This window comes from Motacilla alba, chromosome 1 (assembly GCF_015832195.1).
Source record: "Motacilla alba alba isolate MOTALB_02 chromosome 1, Motacilla_alba_V1.0_pri, whole genome shotgun sequence".
Classification (NCBI taxonomy): Eukaryota; Metazoa; Chordata; class Aves; order Passeriformes; family Motacillidae; genus Motacilla; species Motacilla alba.
In genome coordinates, this window is record NC_052016.1 from 104,461,920 (window position 1) to 104,483,427 (window position 21,508).

Here is a 21,508-nt window from a genome sequence, read left to right on the forward strand (position 1 = left end):
TGGGGTGGCAGGAACCAGATAGGCACAAACATGGTGCATCATGTGAACTGCACAGCACCTCCATGCCCAGCTCAGGAGAAACTTGGAGTGGATGTTTTATGCTTGAAGGAGTGCCTGGTAATCCCAGCAGGATCTTACTATGAAGGAATGTTTAATGGAGCATCTGCCAAATAAACCACCCTGTCCACACATGCTCAGTTGGGGCACACAGAGTAGACCAGCTGATAGGGAGGTCCCCTCCTGCTCAGGTTTGCCTTCCAACTTCTCCATGGGCAAACACAAGGCTGGCTGGGCCTCCACTGTGCTCCTCATCTGTCAACTGTGTGATCCTGCACTACTGATGGAAGGGGAATGGACATGACAAAAGGAGGAACACACACTTCCACCTTATATTTTCAGCAAATTATACCTTAGAAAAGCCCTGATGAGGGCCAGTTTTCCTGGTTGCATCACAGTCACTTAACCCAACACATTAACAGTGTGAACCCACATTCCCTTTGCTGTGACCCTAGCAATACTACCCAGGATGTTTCCCATGCCAGCTGTCTTTTTGGTGGGGTGTACATCTAAAAAGAACTTTTATTTCTTAATTTTCTGCCCACCTCACCTGCTTCTTAGTTGCATTAACATGATTTGATTCATGCTGTTAATGCCACATTGATGGATGCTTGAGGTGATTGTAGCTTTAGTTCTCCAGTTGGAGTATTGTCCCTGGTTTCAAAGAGCAAATTCTTGCCTTGTGATTTTGGATTTTTGTCTTATACAGCTGTCAGGCTTCTCTCAAATACTTATGTCATGACTGATATGCTTTTGTTTTGTGGCAACTTCCATAATTAATTTCCTTGTGAACCTAAAAATTTGCCTTGTAAAGCTTAAGTAACAGAAAGCCAAAGTTACAGCAGATGTCACAATATTTTACCAAGGCAACTCTGTTAGGGCAATGTTTGGGCTACTAGGAAGGCCACAGACATTTCCTTGTAGGTAAAAGGAATATTCTGTAATTTGAATATGCCTATTCAAAAGGTTACTTGTGGCAGTGCTATTCAGTTTTTTTAAGTAATTACTAAAATTGGGCAACATAGCTTTTTTGTGGAATGGGATATCCATCAAACAATAACAACCGGTGAGTCATGACTGGATTTTAGTAGTGGGTTTTTTTCCTTCAATCATGTATGCACTTGTCAGAATGGTTAATTTTGAGCATGAGTAGTCTCATCCAGTTTAGTAAGAGCACTCACATGACTGAAAATTAAAAAAAAAAGTGCTTTCAGGATCTAACCATAGCTTTTTACAAGGTGGTACATGGGAGTTATTCTGAAAACTGTCTTCCACTTGTGAATTTCAGTGTAGGTGCTGGAAACTCTAATACGTATCCACTTGGGTGAGAGAGAGGAAAACAAGTGAGCCTTCTAAACTTTGGGGATCTGAAGACATACTCATTTGCATGCCCACACAGATAATTTTTTTGTGTTCAATAATACTGTAGATATCTTCAGACTCCTGACTGAAACAGAATTATAAACCCATCCATTAAAGACCAAATGAATAATTTTTTATGTCAGAGATGATCTTTGCATGTTGAAGGCATGCTTCTGTGTACGTTCTTTATGTTTTGAAATAATTTATTGTTTGGGGCTACTTTTAAGCACTTTAGAATGTTGGGTTTTTTTAACATAGTCAAGGATGTGGAGATGTACATGTCCAATTTCAAGAGAAAAGGAATAATACTCCTATTTCAGTGTGTTGCAGTTTTCTCCTTGTGGAAATTTTATTTTAGGTTACATATTTCCCATCCTGAGGATTAAATGATTGACAAGTTGGAGAACTTGGCACTTCTTACATGTTTCAGCTGCAAGTATCTACCATATTGAGTGTAGAGATTTTATGCTCTACTTGCTCAAGTAACTACATGTAACACCTTTCAATTTGAGAAGATTATAAAGAAGTTTTAAATTAATTTCTGAATCCAACCCTTAACTTCAGAAATGTGACCACTTCAAAGAAGGGCAGGAATGCAAGTGTGTTGCAGATTTAGTTACTGAGTAACTGAAGAAATTTGCATCTTATCTCTTGCACAAGAAACTCAGCGTATTTTATGGTTGATTCTACTGAATCTGCATAATACTGGATCACTGGCAAAACAAAGTCTGGCACAGAGTCACAGCTGCCATACTGCTGAGTTAAAAGCCCTTGTGCTTTTTAGGCCAGCTTTCATGCTGAGTGCAGAGGAAGGACAGAATGAAAAAAGCCGAAGTTTGGTGAAATTTTTGATGGGTTGTAATCAAAACCAGAGTCAGTTCTTTGATCTGGCTCATGGAGCAGCCTTGGCAGCAGGTGGGCAGCTGGACCAGAGCTGGCCTGTGATGGGGAAGAAAGCACTCTGGGGGATGGTAACTGGTCTGGCATAGGTCATGTCAGAGCAAAATAGCTTTCTCAGGTAAAACCTGAACTGTACAAGCTTGTGGCACAGTTCTTTGTGGAGGCTCTGTAATTTGCATCATGTGGCTATAGTGTTTTAACCAAGATGGAGATGAAGTAGGGCTGGGCTGTCTCCTGAAATGCCCTGGGAGAAGAGGAATTCCCTTTCCCCATTCCTGTTTTTGGGTCACCTTGGACGTGGTGAGGTAAATTACAGCTGAAATCGGTGTGGGAAAACACCACACCTGTGTAGAAAGACCAGTATTTGGAATGTGATTTCTGAGGAACCTCAAGTCATTTGGGATGGCTATTGAAGGGTAAGCTTATTGTGGTGAGTGGCTGGGAGGCAAAACACACCTGTTGTTTCTGGCCACAAGCAGCACCAGGGTTTCTGTGGCTGTGTGCCCCAAGGATGTGGCAAGTTCCTTCTTGCTGAAGGCAGCGTTTTGGGCTGGCACAGGCAGCCGTGTGCTGCTCTGGCATTCACTCTGCCCATCCTGGGCAAACATGGCAGGGGGGGAATGTGTCTGAAGGCTGTTCTGCTTCCTGCTCCTTCACCTCAGCCATGGTAAGACAGCCTAAAATCCCTCCTTGTTTGGACTCCTGCTGCTGCTGTTGGCATTGGCCCTGTCAGAGGCTCTGTTTTTCTTCAGTGTTATATTATAAAATAACATTATATTCAGCATTATTATAAAATAATGCTTATTTTGTATTTACCTTAAAGGTTAATTTCTTTAGCACTTTACATGGCATGATAATTTCCAAGATACTTGAAAATAAATCCTGCCAGAACCAATTTATTCAATGTATGAAGCACTTTCGATATTTCTCAATGATAAATACTCATTAAAAATGTTTTATTATCCTTCTGAGGAATTCTGATAAATCATGGTAGAAACTGAGGTAAGAAGGTGACATCAGGAGTTTAATGCTATCTAGCTGTCAAAAGGTAGTAGAATGTGCAAAAAATAAGGATGAGGGAAAAATATTTATGTAGCTTATATAATATACCATAAATCCCAAGAGCAATACTTTTATCTCAGACATTCACATGTGTCTCTCTAGTTCCCCAAGGCAGAACAGGGAAAAACAGTCCCAGAATATGAGAGCTTTATCGTGGTAGTCTATTGTGAATCCAGAAGCAGGAAGATTTATGATGTTATGCCTCATACAAATTAATACTTCTTTGTTGACAGTGCATATCTTATTTATAAATGAAATTGCTGTTCCATCCTGCTCAAGCCTGTACAGTTGGGCTGAGGAACAAGGAAAACCTGAGCAAACTGTGATGGTGAAATCCTGATTTCTTCAAATTAATGACTGAAGTCTTTAAAGGCACTAGGGTTGATAATTTATTTGCATTTATTTATTTTCACAGACAGAAGCAAAGCATTTTGCAGGCCTCTTTATTTTCTTTTTATGTAAAATGCAATTTATTAGAGCATGGGATAGGAAAGGAGCTGCTGTGCTGTGACAAAGTCATATTCCTTCCAGCATGGCTTCCATTAAAAGAGGCTCTGTTGGCTGCAGTGTGGTGTTGCTGTTTGCTCCATTTTTCAGGTGCAGGATGGCTGTCATCTGGGAGGTCAGACCAACTGGTTACCTGATACATGGGAGGAGAAAGCAAAGAGCAGTGCTGCAGGCCCTACTTGTCTCACCATGGTTGACAGCAAGGCACAAGGCGATTGTGTAGACGTGTGAATTTGTGTGAATTTTGGCATGTGAGAATGGGCATTTAAGGTAGAATATGCTGCTTTGCTGAAATTTTAGGGAATTCTACAGATGCCCATATAATAGAATTCTGTCAATAACTTGTCTGTCAAAATGCTGGTTCAATTTGCCATTGTAAGAATATCTGAATATTAATAGGTTGCTTTCAGTACTGCTTTCTCTTTTAGAGCCCCTCCTTCCACTAGAAGTCCGTAGGTTAAGCATGTGTTTATATTTTTATTTTATTGTTTTTAAGTTCTAGGTCACTTCTTTTTGGGGATACTTTTTGGAAGTCATTTCCTTTTATGATAAGATACTAGAAGCTGAAATTGCAAAAACAGGAACTCCTTCTGTTTTGCATGGACAAAAGTGCTGCAGTTCCATTTGCTTCTTCCAGAAAAATAGGTTGGCTTTGTTGTTATAATTTGTTGGCACTTTCCTTGAAAAGATAAGTAAGAAAGGAGTACAGGGTATTCAGATACTCAGTACACAGAGATCGTAAACAGCAACAAGGCCTCAGTTTTGTTGTTTCAGCTCATTGCACTGAGTTTTAGTCAGCTACAAACATTCAGGGAAAAAACTGGTAATACTAGGAGAGCTGTTAATTTCAGGTGTTGGAGTGGGTCATTTTAAAGGTGTGAAAAATCCAGAAACTGCTGACTAATCTCCCTTTGAAACAAAGAGAAAGAGTCAATGCTCTATCTCAAATTCACCCTTCAAAAATGGAGACATCCAGAATATTTCCTGACTTCTGAAGATCACAGCTATAGCAATTAAATGTCTGAGGTCACCTTTAAGATGTGCAAATAAGACTGCCTAACCACAGTCTTTATTTTTTTATTACACTGAATAGCTTTAAGTCTGATTTCTCCCTGTGACTGAATCCTTTGTTGGTAGCGCTCTCTTGTGGCTGTTACTTTCATTTAAACGAAGGGATTTCAAAAATATGTATATTATTTAGAAATTTTTGCCTTAGGACACAACAGTCTGTGTTGGATAAGCATACTGTGGCGGTTTTGCAAGTTCCTAAATTAAATGTGGTAATATATATTTTAATAATGCAGGAAGGTCAGTCTAGGCAAAAGTGTCCCGAGCGTGTTTCCCAGAAGATCTCAAAGGGACAGGCACGTTAAGCATTCAGGTTCTTAACCTCTTTTTTAGTATATTTTTGGTGAAAAGCCATATGCCTTCAGAGGGTGGACAGTTGGGGGAGGCTTGGAGGGGAATGAAATCTGCCTTGGCAGTCAGTCAGGTGGAGGAGAGACAGGAATGGGCACCTTCATTAACTGGCTTGATTGTAGATGCTGCTGTTCCTGTGGTGCTGCTCTTGGTGAAGAGCAAGTTACTTCCTACAACTTCGGCTATTAGAAGGAATGAAAAAAAAATATTTGGGAAACTTTTCAAGTGAAACTGATATGTGTGTTCCTGGTGAAAACTTGAAAACTTTTCACCGTGAATCTGTGTTTTCTCATTCTGGGCCTGGGAAAAGAGAAGGTGGAGGAGTTAACTCTTGACCTATTCTGGTTTTTAATACAAATTTTTTAGCTGATGTTTTAATTTTGAGTAAGGAGGCAAAGCCTGGAAGCTGAGATTGTGGTGTGCAGGGGTTTCCTTTGAACTGGGGCCATACAGTTTCCCCTTTCAAGAACAGTTACTAATGAGCAGTTGCTTGCTACTACATGCACTTGATACTATTGGGATTGTGCATCCAGTGTCATACCTTTATGAGCATGTCTGCATTATTAGTATCCAGGGTGTGATGTTGGATGTAGGCTCCTTTTCCTTGTATGCTGTAACCCAACAGCAACTGGAGGAATGATTCCAGGTTGTTTACTTAGTTGTACTCTCTTTGAGAGGGAGGTTTACACTTGAGATAAGGCTTTAAATGAGAGGGATCTTGGCCCTTGACTAAAAAGTCTCTCTTCTTCTGTAGCCTGAACTCTTGTGTGTGGCATTTGTCTGATCACCCACCTTCATTCATCTTTGGATCCTATATGTCACATAAGCACAGTGATAATCCTAGTTCTTTCAAGGATATTTTAAAATTTTCAACTAGTCTTTTGGGAAAGCTTTCACAGCAATTATGTTTATAGCTGTTTTCCAGCAAATGTACTGCAGTGCCCAGCAGTCTTTGAAGTGAAGGTAAGATGAGCATGTTTGCTGTTTTGGCTGCAGTCTAGCAGGACAGCTCAGCAGTATCTGATTGCAGATTAAGACTGAAAAGAGGCTTTTGAAAGCAAATTAAAAACCCTGTTAATCAACTGTATTTTGAGGGTCAGGTTCTCTTTTTTTTAAAAATTAAGGAAATAGTTGGTTTTCCTTGTCTCTTACCACTGTATCAATGTCATTCTCATTGCTTTATTAGACAGAAGATTCAATAGTATCTACCCTAAAAAATTTATTCTTCTGTTATGTAGAGAGAGAATGGACCTGCTTCTGGAAATTCAGGAAAAAAAGTTCTTTTTTCGCACTTGAATTTTACTTCTCTGTTTTTCCAAATAAGTCACCAAGAATAATATTTGTCAGGTCTGCATCCTCATTGACACAGCAACAACTCCATGGTTGTTAGACTCTTTCTGAAACATTGTTAGAAAAGCCAGCTGTTAAGGCAGAGTCTGCCTTTCTGTGGACTGAGAATGCACATGCACACACAGGTATGTGTGTTAATGTTAATAAGCAAGGCATCATGCTAGGTTTAGCTTACCTTTATTAAAGGCTATTTCCAAAAAAACTCATTACATTAGGTTTAACATCTGTGAGTAATCTATACTCTCACCCTGTATATGAATTGCAGTTGTTTTTTAATAGAATATATCAATCTGGCTGAGAAAGTTTTAGCCAGATGCCATCTAACTTTCCAGCAGGTTCACACAGTTAAGCTATTGGACTCCTTTGTAATTTGTAATTGTCATATGTTGTCTTAACTGTATTTCTTATTAAAATCCAAATATATATTCTTGCATAAAATGAGACCACTTTTTGCCCTTTAGCCAACCTCCTTCCTGAAGTTTGAGTATTTCTGTAAATCCATAGAACTCCCAGCTTTTCCTGAATGCATCCTGCTTTGACCTGTGAGAAGCTGTTCGTTTTACACATGCAGGATGGGGGTCAGTCAGTTGGTAAGGATGCTGTGGTGCCATCAGTCTGCTCTGTTATAGAACAGAATCAAAAAAAATGTGTAGCTGCTGTTTAGTGTGATGGGTCAGTGAACCTAAGGAAAACATGATTGTGGCACATAGGCCAGTGTGTAAGAGAAAGTTTATTTTTTTTTCTGCTGTGCCAATCCTTAATGGTACAGTATAATTAATCTTCTTCATTTTCCCCCAAAGAAACTCTCTGCAGACTGTTACTGTATCCTTTATATCCTCAGGTATAATGATGGTCAGCAACCACCAAGCAAGCTTACATGTGCAAATCTGGCTAGCAGAAGGGGATTAATTGTGTGACTATGGAGTAAAGCTTATTTTTTCAGAACACTTCTAAAATAAATTGTCCTTTGAAAGAGCTCCCCAGAATTTGTAACATCATTCTCCCTGGGGAATGGATGTGCCTCCACTTTTTTCTGTAGGTGATGATTTCCAGTGCCTGCATACTGAGGTGGTTTATTTCTAGGGATGTAACAGGATGCCTCTCTTTTAGGGAAAGTGCTGCTCCCTGAGAAGACTGGTTGTTTTTTATGCATAGGAAAAACTTCCACTACCACTGATGATCCATCAGCTCTTAAGACATTTTCTTTTAGCTTTGTCATCTCACAGGTGACATTAACTTCTTTACAGTGCAGTGCCCCAGACACATCTATTTACCTGCCCATGGATTTGCTTAGGATATTGGAAAAAGAAACAGATCAAACGAACAGTTTCAGCAGCATAATGTCAGTGCATTTTACATGTGCCGTATCAAAGGCAACTTCAAATGAAAACTAAAAATCCCCCTTCTTCCTCCTCCGTCAGGAGGAGTCCTCTGGTTTCATTTTTGGGACTTTGCTCAGCTTTTCCCCGCCGAGCTCCGCAGCAGCGTTGGGCGCAGAGTCGCGGGTCCGACTAATCTGAAGCGCTCCGGCCTCTTAGCGGGGAGCGCTAACAAGGCTCCTTTGTGAGTCTAATTATATCCCTAAGCTGGCGGCCGCAGATTAGCACAGGACAGCCGGTGGCAGAGGGCTGAGGAGTCCCATGCTCTGCTCGGCCGGCATCGCCCGCGTCTGCCGGGGACGGAGCCCGGGAGGGTGCCCCCACCACCCCCGGTGCCGCCTCGGCCCCGCCGCTTGGCTCTTGGGCCGCTGCCGCTCCATGACGGGAGGCTGCTCCGCCAGCCGGGAGCTCTGCCGGGAGCCGGAGCGAGGAGGCGCCACCGCGGAGCCTGGGTAGGTACCGGCGGCTGTGCCAGGCTGGACAGGACGTGGGACACTCGTGAGCTCCGGCAGCCTCTCACTCCTTCTTTCCGATGCTGGGATAGGCCAGTGCTCAGGGTGTCTTTCTCTTGGCTTTTTTGTGTCTTTTGTAGCTTGTTGGATCAGGGGGATAATAACCTATGCATTGTTGTCTCAAATGCATCTGATTGAAATTTCATTATAGGATTGTTGAAGTGGAGTCTCAGGTATGGAAGAGGGGAGGTGACTTTGAAAAGAGTGTTTTGTTGTTTGCTTTCAAATGTGCCTCCCATTTCTCAGGCAGACATGGCTTCAGTGTGCTTTGTCTTGCTGAGCAAAACCACTCATCTCCCAGCTGGGCCAGGCACTGGGGTGGTTCGCATTGCTACTTTCTAAGAGGTCTGCAACCAGTTTTCTTGGGTGGTCCCTTTATCCCAGTATGGGATGGAGATAAATGGAGTGGCAGAGTCACTCTTAGTAGAACTCAAAGTGTCAAGGCCTGGGAGTTTTTAAGCCTTGAGCTTTAGTTGTGTGGAAAAACTTTCCCAGTGAAACTGTGAGGTATTTGCCAACATGTGCAGAGCTTACGTGAGGGTGGAAGGGGATTTTTACAGAACAGTGCACGAGGAAATGAGTATGTTGAAAAATGTGAGACCAAAATGGTTTGTTCTTCATAATAAAGAAAGGGTTGTGGGATTTCTGCTTGGGAAGGAGAGAAGTATGAAGTACTGAGCAAAAGTGGGGGGAAAACAGCCTAATCATTTAAATACACTTGTCTTACATAGTTTGGGGAAGGGGGAGGAAGTTAAATAATTAATTTAGGATTTTTTTTTATGGTCACTGCTAGTCACTGCTTCCCACTTCTCAAGCACACATATGCTGTGAAGGTGGGGTGCTGGGGCAGCGTGGGCTCAGGATGTGTTTCTGTCTCTATCTTCTTAGTGGTGACCAGACAGGCCAGTCAGTTCCATTAGAGAAATCCTTAATCTTGGGAGGCTAATGGACCTTCTCACACAAGAGGGCTGCTCAGGTAGGATCTGCCCACTGTATTTGTGGGGAAGGATCCCAGAAGATTTACGATCAATGTCTGCAGGTTACTGTTGGTTTATAATGACACAGTAATACATAACAGAGCACTAGCACATAAAGCCCATCACATGTTTCTGCTGACTTCACTGGACTTTGAGTAAAGCTATAAAATACTAGACTTCCATTAGTCACTTGGAGCTGATATGTGGTATTCAGTGTGTCTCGGTGATTTTTTTTCTATATGAAGATACTTTTCTATTCTTAAAGTTGTTTATACATCCTTATGCAGAGCTCTGCACCACCCTAGAAGGAGTGTTAAAAGCCAGTTTTGTTTCCCATCTGAAGGTGCTGAATGTAGCACATATAATGCAAACAACTCCTAACAGTGAGTACTTCTAACAGTACTTACTGTTAGAAGCTTATTCACTGCTCCAAGTTTAGTAATAGTGATGTAGGTACAATTTGCATGTGAATGAAGTCATAGTATCTGTGTGGTCTGTTGTGAGATTGTCTACAGATACCTTGTTTTATGCAGGAAGAATGCATGGATGAATTCAGTTATTAAACTACTTGATCATTTTGGAGTGATGCTGATAGTTCCTGCAGCTTTTTAACAAACAAGCTTTGGCAGCAGGAGTAATTATGAATATTAACTAGAGAATTTTTACCTGTATTTTGTCATCAATAGTAACTGATCTGGGCTTGGAAAATTTAGATTGCTTCTGATTCGATTTCTGTGTATCAAAGCACATGTTTCAACCTGTGGGCATTTATTGTTCTACTTTTGCCAGATTTATTCTCTTGTGAAACTTAACTTGGTGATAATTAGGGTGGCTAAAGATTAAGATCTGAAGGGGTGGTGTGAGCTGGGCTGCAAGAAAATGATCTATTGAAGATTTGTATTGTTATTGCTGTGAAGTGATTCTGTTTTCAATTTTGCTTGGAAATTAGCTTTTATTTTGCTGTGAAGTGACTGAACCCAGTGTTCAAGTCTAATGATGTTAAACTGGGGGCATCTCTTGGCACATTCAGTTTCTGTAAAATAAGCCTAAAAAACCTAGTTCCCCAAGCAAAATCAGTCCTGTTTCAGGAATCCCAGAAATGAGAGTTGTCTGGTCTTTATTAACATTCTAGCTCCAGGTGATTGTGTTTTAGGGCTGCCATATATTTGCTCAAAATGAGGGTTTGTACTTATTCCCAGTGTGTCCAAATCAAAGGAAACAGAACAGCTCTGTTCCTCACAGAATGAAATGTCAGAAGATGAAGCAGGACCTAGAACCAGCCTCAGCAAAGGATCCAGCTTCTTGCACTTGCTTTTACTGCAGTCCCCATCTCCCCCCTAGGGATGGAGGGCATGGATTGCATTTCTTAGGGTCAGGCTCCTACCCTACAGGGTGGTAGGAGCTCTCAGAGACAACATTATACCTGCCCATGCAGATTCCTTCTACTTCCATGAAGAGTCTCCAAAAAAGTTGGAAATATTTGGCTTGAGTTAATACAGGCATGGGAAGAGAGTAGCACATGCTCCAAGAAGTTGCAGGAAAATATCTGCCCTTTGCCAATGGAGAAATTGTAGATGGATGTGTCAGTGTTTCAAATTGTACTGCTGTGTGTTATAACGCTGTTATGGCTGGTGTAATCAGTTGGAGATTAAGAACGGGATTTAATTTGGAACTAACAATCATTTTCACCTGAAACTTGAGCTGCCCTGGGAGGTAAGGAGGGAGAGGTTACTTGTCTGATTGTGCAACTGTAACCATCTTATGCCTTGGGCTTCCAACATGTTAAGGCAGCTGAGATTTCCTGCCCAAATTACGAGCTCTGTAATGTGCCAAAACTCTAATGTCTGTTTTAATCTGAAAATAGTTTTTTATGACCATAAAAATCCTTTTTACAAACCATGCTGTATATCAAAGAGTGAATTACAGTTGCATAGCTACCTCAGTTCAGTGGAAGAAGTAGAAATTTTTACATGCACTTGTATGTGTAATCCAGAAGGGGCTCCTCAGAAAAGGAGTTTTTTGGGAAGTTTGGTTTGTTTGGTTTTGGTTTGGTGGGATTTTTTTCATTTGTGGGATTTTTTTTTTGGTTTTTGTTTTGGGGGTTTTTTTTGGGTTTTTTTTTGGTTTGGTTTGGGGTTTTTTTGTGGGGTTTTTTGTGTGTGTGTGTGTGTGGGGGGTTTTGTTTGTTTTTGGTTTTTTGTTTTTTTGGGTTTTTTTTGGGGTTTTTTGTTTGTTTGGTTTTTTTTTTTTTGCGGAGCAGATTTTTCTTTCAGATCTCCATTGTCCTTCTGAGACCAAGATGCTTCAAGGGAAAATTTCTACATGAAAAGCTTATTCAGTTCTTTATTAATGTGGAACCTACTGTAATTTTTTACAGTATTACACTCATTTTTTGTCTTAGTTATGGCTAAGCCAGAGTAAATGGGTCCTGGATGCTGTGTGACGTGACCAGTATTTATTTGGAAGATTACTTGAGAATTCCAAGTGTTGTGAGAATAGGCTGAGAAGCAGTATTAGAGTACTTAACAAGTGCAAGTTCTCAAATAGATGAGCAATAAGACTTTATGTGAGCCTGTTAAGTTGGTTCTACTTCTTACTCCAATGGGGTTTTTTTGGATGAAAAGAACTATATTGTTTCTAATGGGGATCGGCAGTATTGTTCTACAGATTTACTTCATTAAATATTTCATTAAATGTTCCTGCAGTGCATCTGATTTAACCATTCCTTTAGTGAACAAGCCAGATGTAAATCGAGAGAGGTTTTGGCTTCATCTGAAACAGAGTTACATTCAGGTGTTTTTTTGTATTCAGGGAGTGACCCTGAAAGAAAGGAGGGGATGGTATGTGTTATTTTTATAAAGCTCGCTACAGATCTGCAAAGGTAAAAGACATGGCCCTCAAGTACTTGCCACATTGATATTTACCAAGAGATTTTTTGGTTTTTTGCTCACCATAAGAAGACATTTTACACATCTTAAGTTTAATCTCTATCATATAAAGTGAGGTTGTAGAGGATACCTCTACAGTTAATATTTCAAGTCCTGATGTTTCTGCCTGTCCTGGGAAAGCCCCATTTTTTGGCTTTTTGGAGGGGCTAATGCAGTTACTGTATCTTCTGTCCTTACTTGAAAGGATGTTTAAGGCTTTCCTGGATGGACAGTCTGTATGCTGGCACAGAGTGTACTTTAGAAAAAGCATTGAAGTTGCTGCTGTCTAGCCCCAGGGCAGTAGGAACTTGGGGCATCTAAGACTGAATGAGAGGGAGAGGCAGTAGGACAGGCTTAAGGGAAAGGAAAGGAAGTGGCTGAGGCTGTGATGCTCTAGAAAGCAGCACAGAGGTGAGTTCATAAGTGGTTAGTGGGATGGGTTTTAGCAGTGCTTCAGTGTATTGGGAAGACCAAAAAAGCCACTCCAGTGGCTGGAGTGCAAAACCATCAGCCTGGTCAGAGAAATTGTGGATATTTTGGAACTAGAAAAGCCTAAAAAGTCACTTTGCATATATGTATATATCTATGCATGTTTCTATATAGAGAGATATGTATGTGTGTGTACATATATATTATCTGTATTGGATATGAGTGACAGTGAAGGTTTACTTCAAAATATATTCTGAACGATTTTTTTTATTTGGGAAATCCATTAATACACAATTTATGCATGGAAATTTTCAGGAGGGCTTTCTGTATTTTTCTTCCTTCTCATATTCTTTCTGACATTCTTACTACCCTCCTTCCTTTATTTTTAAATAAATTAAGAAAAAATAAAGCAGGAGACTGTTCAGAAAAAGTGTTCCACCTTAAGTTTTGGATTTGGTTTGCTGTTACATCCGGAGATATAGATGTACCTTTATGTCAGGAGACAGGACAGCACTGAAAATGGCAAGGGGAAAGGAGCAGAGAATTGTATTGAATTGATAACAACTGGTTTAGCCTAAATTAGGATAACTCTCACAGGTATTACTGAGAATGGCACAAGAAACCATTCACATTCCTTACAGAGTTTTGCTGCTGGGTGATAGCTTTTTGCCAAATTTTAGATACTTCATTTCCATCTTTCCCCAGCAGATAGATCTGCCAGTGGTGACTAATGTAGCATGAAGTAATTTGAATTCTATGAATATAGTTGTCTGAGATAGATAATACCAAATATCTTTGCGTAGGATGATGACTCCTTTGGTATTCTGTAGAAAGGAATGTTGTTTGTCTGTTTTAAAGGGAGCATAAGAAGAAAGATCAAATTAAGTGCTCATTAAAAAAAAAAGTTCTTCATTTTAGAAAAATCATCCAGTTCTAATCATGAGCTCCCATGTTGGGCAGTTGGATGAATTCTTCAAATCTGCAGTGACGAATACATTTAAGAGCTTCTAGAATGTAAAACATTTACATTATCAATTTCTTTTTATTTGAGACCCCTGTGGGTAACTGCAGACTCATGGTGGTATTCAGCTTCCTTTTTTTTTCCTGCCAAGGATTCAGAAGACTAACAAAATCCAAATGTGTTTTTAATACATGGAATAAATGATTTAGCAGTTCCTTTGCAGTGGCTTTTTGCATACCCAGTTAATTACATTATATGTTGGTCTTCTGGTGTGTTTTAATTTACTGAACACAAGATTGGTGAACTGTGAAAAATCCCCCCATGGATTGGGAAGACTTTTGTTCCCCCGGCATACACAGATTTACTAAAAAAAAATTGTTAATGAAGTATTGGTATGCCTAGCCTACTGTTATTGTAAGGGAGGGGAGGTGAGAAAGCTGAGAACCTTGAAGCTGTTTGGGGTTTATAAGCAGACAAACAAGAAAACCTGTGCTGTCAGTACAAATCCTTGACATTTTCTTTACATGGAGTAAAAAAATAAAAGTGTGAGCGGCTTGCTGAGGATGTTGCAAAAACTGAACCCTTCCTAGGCAAATTGTGTGGCTGGCGTGGGGCAGCAGTGTTTGTAACTGGTTCTGTTTCTGCAGGACAAACAAGAGCAGCGTGGTTTGGTTTATTTGGCTTTGACACAATCTAAGGGCACCTTGTGAGCTGTACCTCGCAGTGCAGTGCTCGGGCTGCTGCTTGTTTGAGAATGCCAGAGATTGCACTTGACCTTTAAGCTTGTGCAGGTTTCCATTTTATCTCAGGGCTGCAGCCTTTCTGCATTTCCTTAGCCTTGCATCTTTGGCATGTTTTGTAGCCAATTACACTGGGATTAGGCCAAATTTCTGGTTCTAGACGAGGTTTAAAATGACTGCCAGTAGTTTGGACCTCCTGCTGCAACTTTGGAAACTTGGGCTATTTTAAAAACAAAATTTTTAACAACACAGAAAGGCTTTGTTGCACTGCTGAAAAGCTTTGAGTTGCACTGTGGTGAATGGAGGGAGAAGAGTTTTATTTTGATAGCTGCTGTTCAACATCACTACACTGACTGGTTCCCAAATTCTTGTGTTTGTACCTTGAAATATGGTCTACAGCTTACTGTAGAAACGTGACTGAAAAGGGAATATATATATTTTTAAAGAATTTTTAATATGAATGATCACTACAACAGTTTTCACTCAAAGATTTAGGGCTGACAATGTGTAAGTAAGAGTTAAAAAGAACAGATGCTTCTGCTTTGGGATTTTTTTTTCTGTCTTTTTAGATTCAGCTCAGTTCTGACTGAAGCCACTGACTTGTCCATCCTTTTACTTTTGAAAAATTGGGATTTCTTATCTAAACCCAGGTTTTATTAGGGTGAAGACCCCGCTTAGAGTACTGCATCCAGCTCTGGCATCCCCAGCACAGGAAGTCAACTGACCTGTTGGAGTGCGTCCAAAGGAGACCACCAAGTTGATTAGAGGATTGGAGCACCTCTCCTATGTGAAAATGCTAAGAGAACTGGGAATGTTCAGCCTGGAGAAGAGAAAGCTTTGGGGTGACATAATAGCAGTCTTCCAGAACCTAAAGGGAGCCTGCAAGAAATTGGAGAGAGACTATTTTTAAGGGCATATAGTGACAAGACAAGGGAGAATGGCTTCAAATGGAAAGAGAGTAGGTCTAGATTAGGTGTTAGGAAAAACACCTGTGCTCTGAGGGTGGTGAGGCGCTGGAATGGGTTGTCTGGAGAAGCTGCAGATACACCTTACCTTAAAAACATTCATGCCAGGTTGGATGGGGCTCTGAGCAAATGGTCTACTCTAGTGGAAGGTGTCTCTGCCTTCATCAGAAGGGTTGGAATGAGATGATCTTTAAGGTCTCTTTTAACCCAAACCATTCTTTGACTGATTCTGTGATTTATTTCTTGTCACAGCAGATGCAGATGAACAGTAGGTGACTCTGCATTTGCAAGGACTGGCCTCTAATGCTCACTTCTGGTTAGACGTGCCGTGGGGAGCCCTGGCTGTCGGTGACTACTGCAGATGTGGAGCGCAATTCTGCAGCCCCAGTGCTGCAGCCGCTAGGAGAAAAGCCGCTACCGTGTGGTCACGGCAGAATGTGCCGCTCTGCGGGCCTGAGGAGGGCACGGGATGGGGAATAATCCCGGCAGGAGGCGGCGGAGCCGGAGCGCCGGCGGCCGGAGCCGCTGCCTGCCGGGGCGCGGCGCAAGGCAGCCGGCAGGGGGCGCGCGCGGGGCAGGGAGGACGAGGCCGGGAAGGACGGGAAGAGCTCTCGGGACAGGGATGAGCAGCCCGGGGGCTGCGGCACAGGCACCCGCTGCCTCTGGCCCGCGCCTGCCGCTGCTCGCAGGGAGACGTGCGCAGCCTCAGGCCTGAGGCGTGTGCCAGCAGTTAGGCCTTTGCAGGGGGCGGGAATGAAACATTACCAGACAAATAGGATATTGGGAAAAAATTATTTTGGGTGAGGATGGGGAGGCACTGGAACAGGTTGCCAGAGAAGTTGTGGATACCCCATCCTTGGGAGTGTTCAAAGCCAGCCTGGATGAGGCTGTGAGCAACCTGCTCTAGTGGAAGGTGCCCCTGTCCATGGCAGGGGTGTTTAAACTGAGGGATCTTTAACTGACTTTGACTGATCTTCCAACCCAAACTATTTTACGGTTCTATAAAATAAATTCTAGCAACTGGTTTTCATCTGGGTGCAGGCCTCTGGAACTGCCTGTCACATTTTTTCTTTGGTTACTCCAAGTACAAAAGCCTGTATAGCAGGGTTACAACAGAGGTGCTGTTTGGTAGATAACAGTGATACAATTTCTTTTGGGGAAGGTGGTGCTGGAGAAACACACGTTTCTGTTGTTGTATCTGCTGGCTTTTTATCTTTTTTCCTTTGCAACCTATCTTCTATGCTTATCAACATTTTCCTTCCAGCAGCTTCTGTAAAAGCACTGGTAGAAAGATACTTTCAGTGAAGTGCTTTTAATAATGCTCCATTCATGCTGGAGGTTTTCTGAGTTGTAGGTTCAGATGATCTCATTCTGTCACTCAGAAGTAATAGAGAATTATTACATTAGAATGTAAATGCTCAGCTTCCAGCTTCTTCAGTTGCCTGCAAAATATTCCTGGCTTGAATCTTTTCTTTCTAGTCCTTCTATCCATTTGCTGAGTTTTGAAATCAATATTTATGTTGCAGTCCACTTTTTAGAAAAAATCATTTCTTGAAGTGCAGGATAGATTCTTACCATTTAATTAGAATTACTATTAGAAAGTACCGTTGAGTGTGTACGGTGAATTAATTTTTAGTCATGTTGTGAACTTCCCTACAAAAGCAGGTGTTTGATGTCTGTGAGATTCCACCTTCTAAGTATCCTACCAGTATTTTTAGGCTGTTCAGACCATTATGTCCAAAAAAAAAAAAAAAAAAAGACCTTCTCAAAAATCCTGTGTGGCCACAAAACCAGAAAATTCAACAGAACTTGTAAATTCTTGTTCACTTGACTTGCCTTATGCCACAACTCAGTCCAGTCTGTTCCTCCCCTTGCTTGGCTGCTCAGGAAGATGAAAGTGGTGGTGGATATTGTAGCACAGAAAATGCCTTCTGAAAATGACATTCATGTAGCGAGGAGCTATCTTATCAAGATCTTGACAAGTTCCATGAGGTACAGTACTGACTTTACTTGTGCATCCCTTCTGTTTCTTCCCAGTGCTTGGATTCCTCCTGCCATTTGTCAAGCCCAAACTGTCACAGAAGCCCTCTTCCCAACCTTCTTTTCCTTATGCTCCAAACGCTGCTTGTCTTGTGCTAGTTTCCTAGTCTTGTGTTTCCTTAGCAGTACATCATAGAAAAGTAATTGTCTCATAAAAGATAAACCTTTTCAGCTGAATGGATGCCTTGAAATCTGCTGAATTTGCCTTACCAGGTATTCGTGGTTTGCTGAGTTGTTGTCAGTACTGTTAAAGATGAGTAGTGGGAGGGAAAGTTCATGTGATGTTCTGTGCAGCTGAACAGTGGAATCAAAACTTCTTCCATACCTGCACACAAGCCTGGAGCAAGCAAGGATTGTCTGGAGTCGTCGCACGGCTGAGCAGAATCTTTTGCACTTGTTTGCACTGAGAGTACTGGGGCTCCGTCCTAGTCCTACCAAGAACAAGCAACTAGAGATGCTCGGCTTAATCGTTTTCTCTTTTGTCATGCTGAGAAGAGTAGGCTTTTGTTTATGGAAACAATTACTTCTTTTTTTAGTGACAGTAATAATGCTGCACTTTGTAGTGAAATTACAGTTTCACTGTAGAATTGTTATTCTCCTTCTGTAATCCTGCATGCAGAGTTTGGAAAGGCAATTCATCAATGATTTCTTCAGACCTTCCTGAATGTATTTCAAAAAGCCATGTACTCAGAGCTGACCTGTTTTGAAGATACTGGCTTTAGTTTAGGTCTCTAAATGCGGTGGCGGTCTGATAACAGCCAAATTCATAAAAAGGGGGAATGAGTAAAAAAATGTAGAAGTATCTTTTTACAGTTTAAATTGAAAATATGGAACACTTCTTCAGTGTAGCAAATTACTTAACCTTGGAGTAATAGATTTCTTAAGTACAGAAGTGCATTAAAAAATCTTAACAACTATGGGTGCTATAAGCCTTTATTTCAGACTCGGACGTCAAAAGATGGGATTTGTCAAACCTCATACTGCATCTAAATTTTAAATTACACTTCCTCCAGGACGAGCCAAGAAGAAGGGCAGGATGAATTACTTTCAAAGAAGGTCCTGCTTCATTCCCAAGTGAGAAGGTCTAGACAAATGGCCTGTAATTGGCATCTGCTCACTGAAACAGAAGTAGCTGGGTTCCACCCAGAAGGGTTATTTAACCTTAGGGAAAAAAGAATGCACTTACTCCATGAGTGCTGAGAGCTGTAACAAACAGCAAGTCCTTGGAAGGCAATGCAAGCTGTAGTTACTGATTCCTGAGCAGAAGGAAGGGGGTAGAGGAGTTTGGAGCAATTTTTCAAAACTGGTTTTAAGGTGCAAAGCTCTAACAACCTACTGTTGGTACTTAGAAGGGATCTCTTCTGTTAGGTGAGCAGGAACATTTGGAGGTGATATCCAAGTAAATACTTGGGGACTTACATGATTCACTGAACTGATACTGAGATGTATTCTTTAAAAAACAATCCCAGAAAACACCAAAACAAACAAAACCTCCCTGCATATCTGGGATGCCAAACATTTCAAGAGCTGAAACAGAACTTGCCTGGAGTTAATATGATTGCTTGTATCACTAACTTGTATGAAACAATGTACATGGCTCTAATCCTGCCTGTCATTTACTCATTTCTTCCTAGCTCCTCCCAAATGCACCTACCTACAGTAAAATCTTACCAAAGCCTTATTGCTGTCAAGTTGTAAAAGAGTTCTAAGTCTAATGTTAGCTTTAACTATTAAATCTCTGAATACGTGTCAGGCGCTTTAAATCAGTCTCTGTTCCTTGTATAAAAACACCCACCTTGCCACCCATTTAAAAAAAAAAAATTGGCATTTCACTGCATCTCAAGCATTTTCAAGAAATTTAAAGAAATGGTGATGTCTTTTCAAAACTGGCATGCATGCACCTAGAAAGTTTTGCTGTCATTTAAAGTCACTGTGCCCCTGTCCTATCTGTGAAACGTTTTACTGCTGCCCTGGTAAATTTTTTGCTGCATATCACCTTATTGAACTGTTTGCATTAAAGTAGCACCCTCTGCCTCTGTTGTTTTCAGAAGGAATGACCTAGCCTGCAGGCCACACTCCTGGCACGCTACCAAATTTACCGAAAGTCAACCTGAGGCAGCCACGTCACACCTTGCCTCGTCTAATGCCTGCGCCTCCTGGCACTCGAGCTACCATGCGAGGTGAGTCTCTGCTTAAGTTACACTTACTCAGCTCCTAACAGCGGCTACAATAACGCAGGTCATGTTGCTGAGGGTTTTTTTCTTTTTTAAAAACAACCAAGGCAGAATCGTGGTGTTATACTTCTTTAGAGTTGCCTGTCCTTGCGGTGCGTGAAGGGGGAGTTGGGGAAGTTTGACGTGTGCATGAGTGGATTTCTGAAGCAGTTTGTGATATGTGCGTGTGATTGAAAGGTAAGAAACTAGCTTTAAAGGTAGTCACAAGGTTGTGCTTCTTGCTCTGCATTTCCTTTCAATGCCCACTGGTAAAATCCTAAGGCAAAGTAACAATCTAAATTAACATTCATAAAGTGAAATAGGAAAGGGAGAAGAAAATAAAAATATTGTTTCAAACAATTAAAAGGGCTTTTTATAGAAAGAGAGGGTGCAGAATGCTTTACTGTTGTCTTTTAAGGTGTTTAGTTAGGTTTAATTAGTTAAACTGTCTGTAATTAGTTAAACTTTCTGTAATCCTTCCCCGCATTTGTGATCATGCTTGTCTAGAGAGGTAATAAGACCAATGATTTTCAGTCACTGTTTAAAGCACTTTAATGTTTGTTAGGTCACATTCAACTAATGGAGAAAGGCTGACACCCAGGCAGTTTTAGCTGTGAAACTAAACATTTAGGCAACGCCTGTTTGTGTCTGGTCATAGGTTCTTGTTTGTTTCCTGCTCCTAGGTGACATTATCATTTTCATGAAAGATTTTCTTGGGTTTTGGGAGGGAGAGGCTGTTATTTTTGTTTGTTTGTTTGTTTTTGTAACTTTTTCCTTCTCAGTTCCCATTGGGCCATAGTTACACTGAGCATTACAGAAAATTAGTCTGGTGTGCAGTCCCAGTATTGGAAGTAGACTTTGGTTTTCTATACTTAGTGCTGTGCATTCTCTGCTGAATCATTACTTCTTGAGGTTAACATTTTGTGATAGTCAAACCAAAAGAACATTAATACTTCAGTATTTTATTTTACTTTTTCATCTAATTTTTATATTTAGATGAACATTTACAATGTTTTGACATTGTTTTCTTAGGGAGCTCCCTACTGTTTTTAAGCTAAGTTTTTAATCTGCTGTTGAATAAAGTCAATAGAAAAGGGCGTTTTTAAAATGTTTTTTGTAATACTTTATTAGTAGAAATTTTAGAAACTTTGATTACATTTTCTGCTGGTTTACACTGATTTAAAGTTTGTATTTAAACTTATACTAGATTTAGATTTTTAGATTGATTTAGATTTATAGATTCATTGATTTAGATTTATAGATTTTAAGACAGTAAAAGTCCTTGTACATAGAAACAAAATTCAGAAATTTCTAAAATCTTCTGTAGGGTTGCTCATTGCAATGCTATAGCTAAAGAGTATTTCTGCTATTAATGAGTCTTCTATACTAAGCTGTAAATCATTATATACTTCCTGCTCTTCCTGGTGGTTGTCCTTGTACCTTGTGAAAGTAAAATATTACAAGATGTGTCTCAAGGTGTCTTTTGATAGGAGCTGGGTGTGTCCCAGTACTTAAAAAAGAGAAAAAAATGGTTCCACGCCAGTTTGAAATGACGTTTGGTCGGAAAATTGTGGGTGTAAAGGAAGAGGGGATGGGAATAGAGCAGTCCTCTCCCCTCACATACCAGAAATAGCCAAAACTGCTGGCAGATGCTAATAGTAATAAAAACAAGAGTTTATTTCTCACATGCTGCTGAGAGATTTAGCGG

At 40.8% G+C, this 21,508-nt stretch overlaps 1 protein-coding gene across 5 annotated transcripts in view; it reads left to right on the plus strand.

Annotated features, from left to right (window-relative positions):
- SHROOM2 (shroom family member 2) overlaps positions 1-21,508 on the plus strand; it is a 119,187-nt gene that overhangs the window by 54,633 nt on the left and 43,046 nt on the right. For 2 of the 5 annotated variants that reach the window (XM_038155710.1, XM_038155792.1), the window contains exon 3: positions 19,636-19,767. In XM_038155710.1, the coding sequence (XP_038011638.1) occupies positions 19,636-19,767 (132 nt within the window). Of the gene's footprint in view, positions 1-6,257; positions 8,489-17,434; positions 17,540-19,635; positions 19,768-19,789; positions 19,999-21,508 lie in introns of those variants that run through there. The other 3 variants (XM_038155970.1, XM_038155877.1, XM_038156061.1) reach the window with 3 other exon arrangements.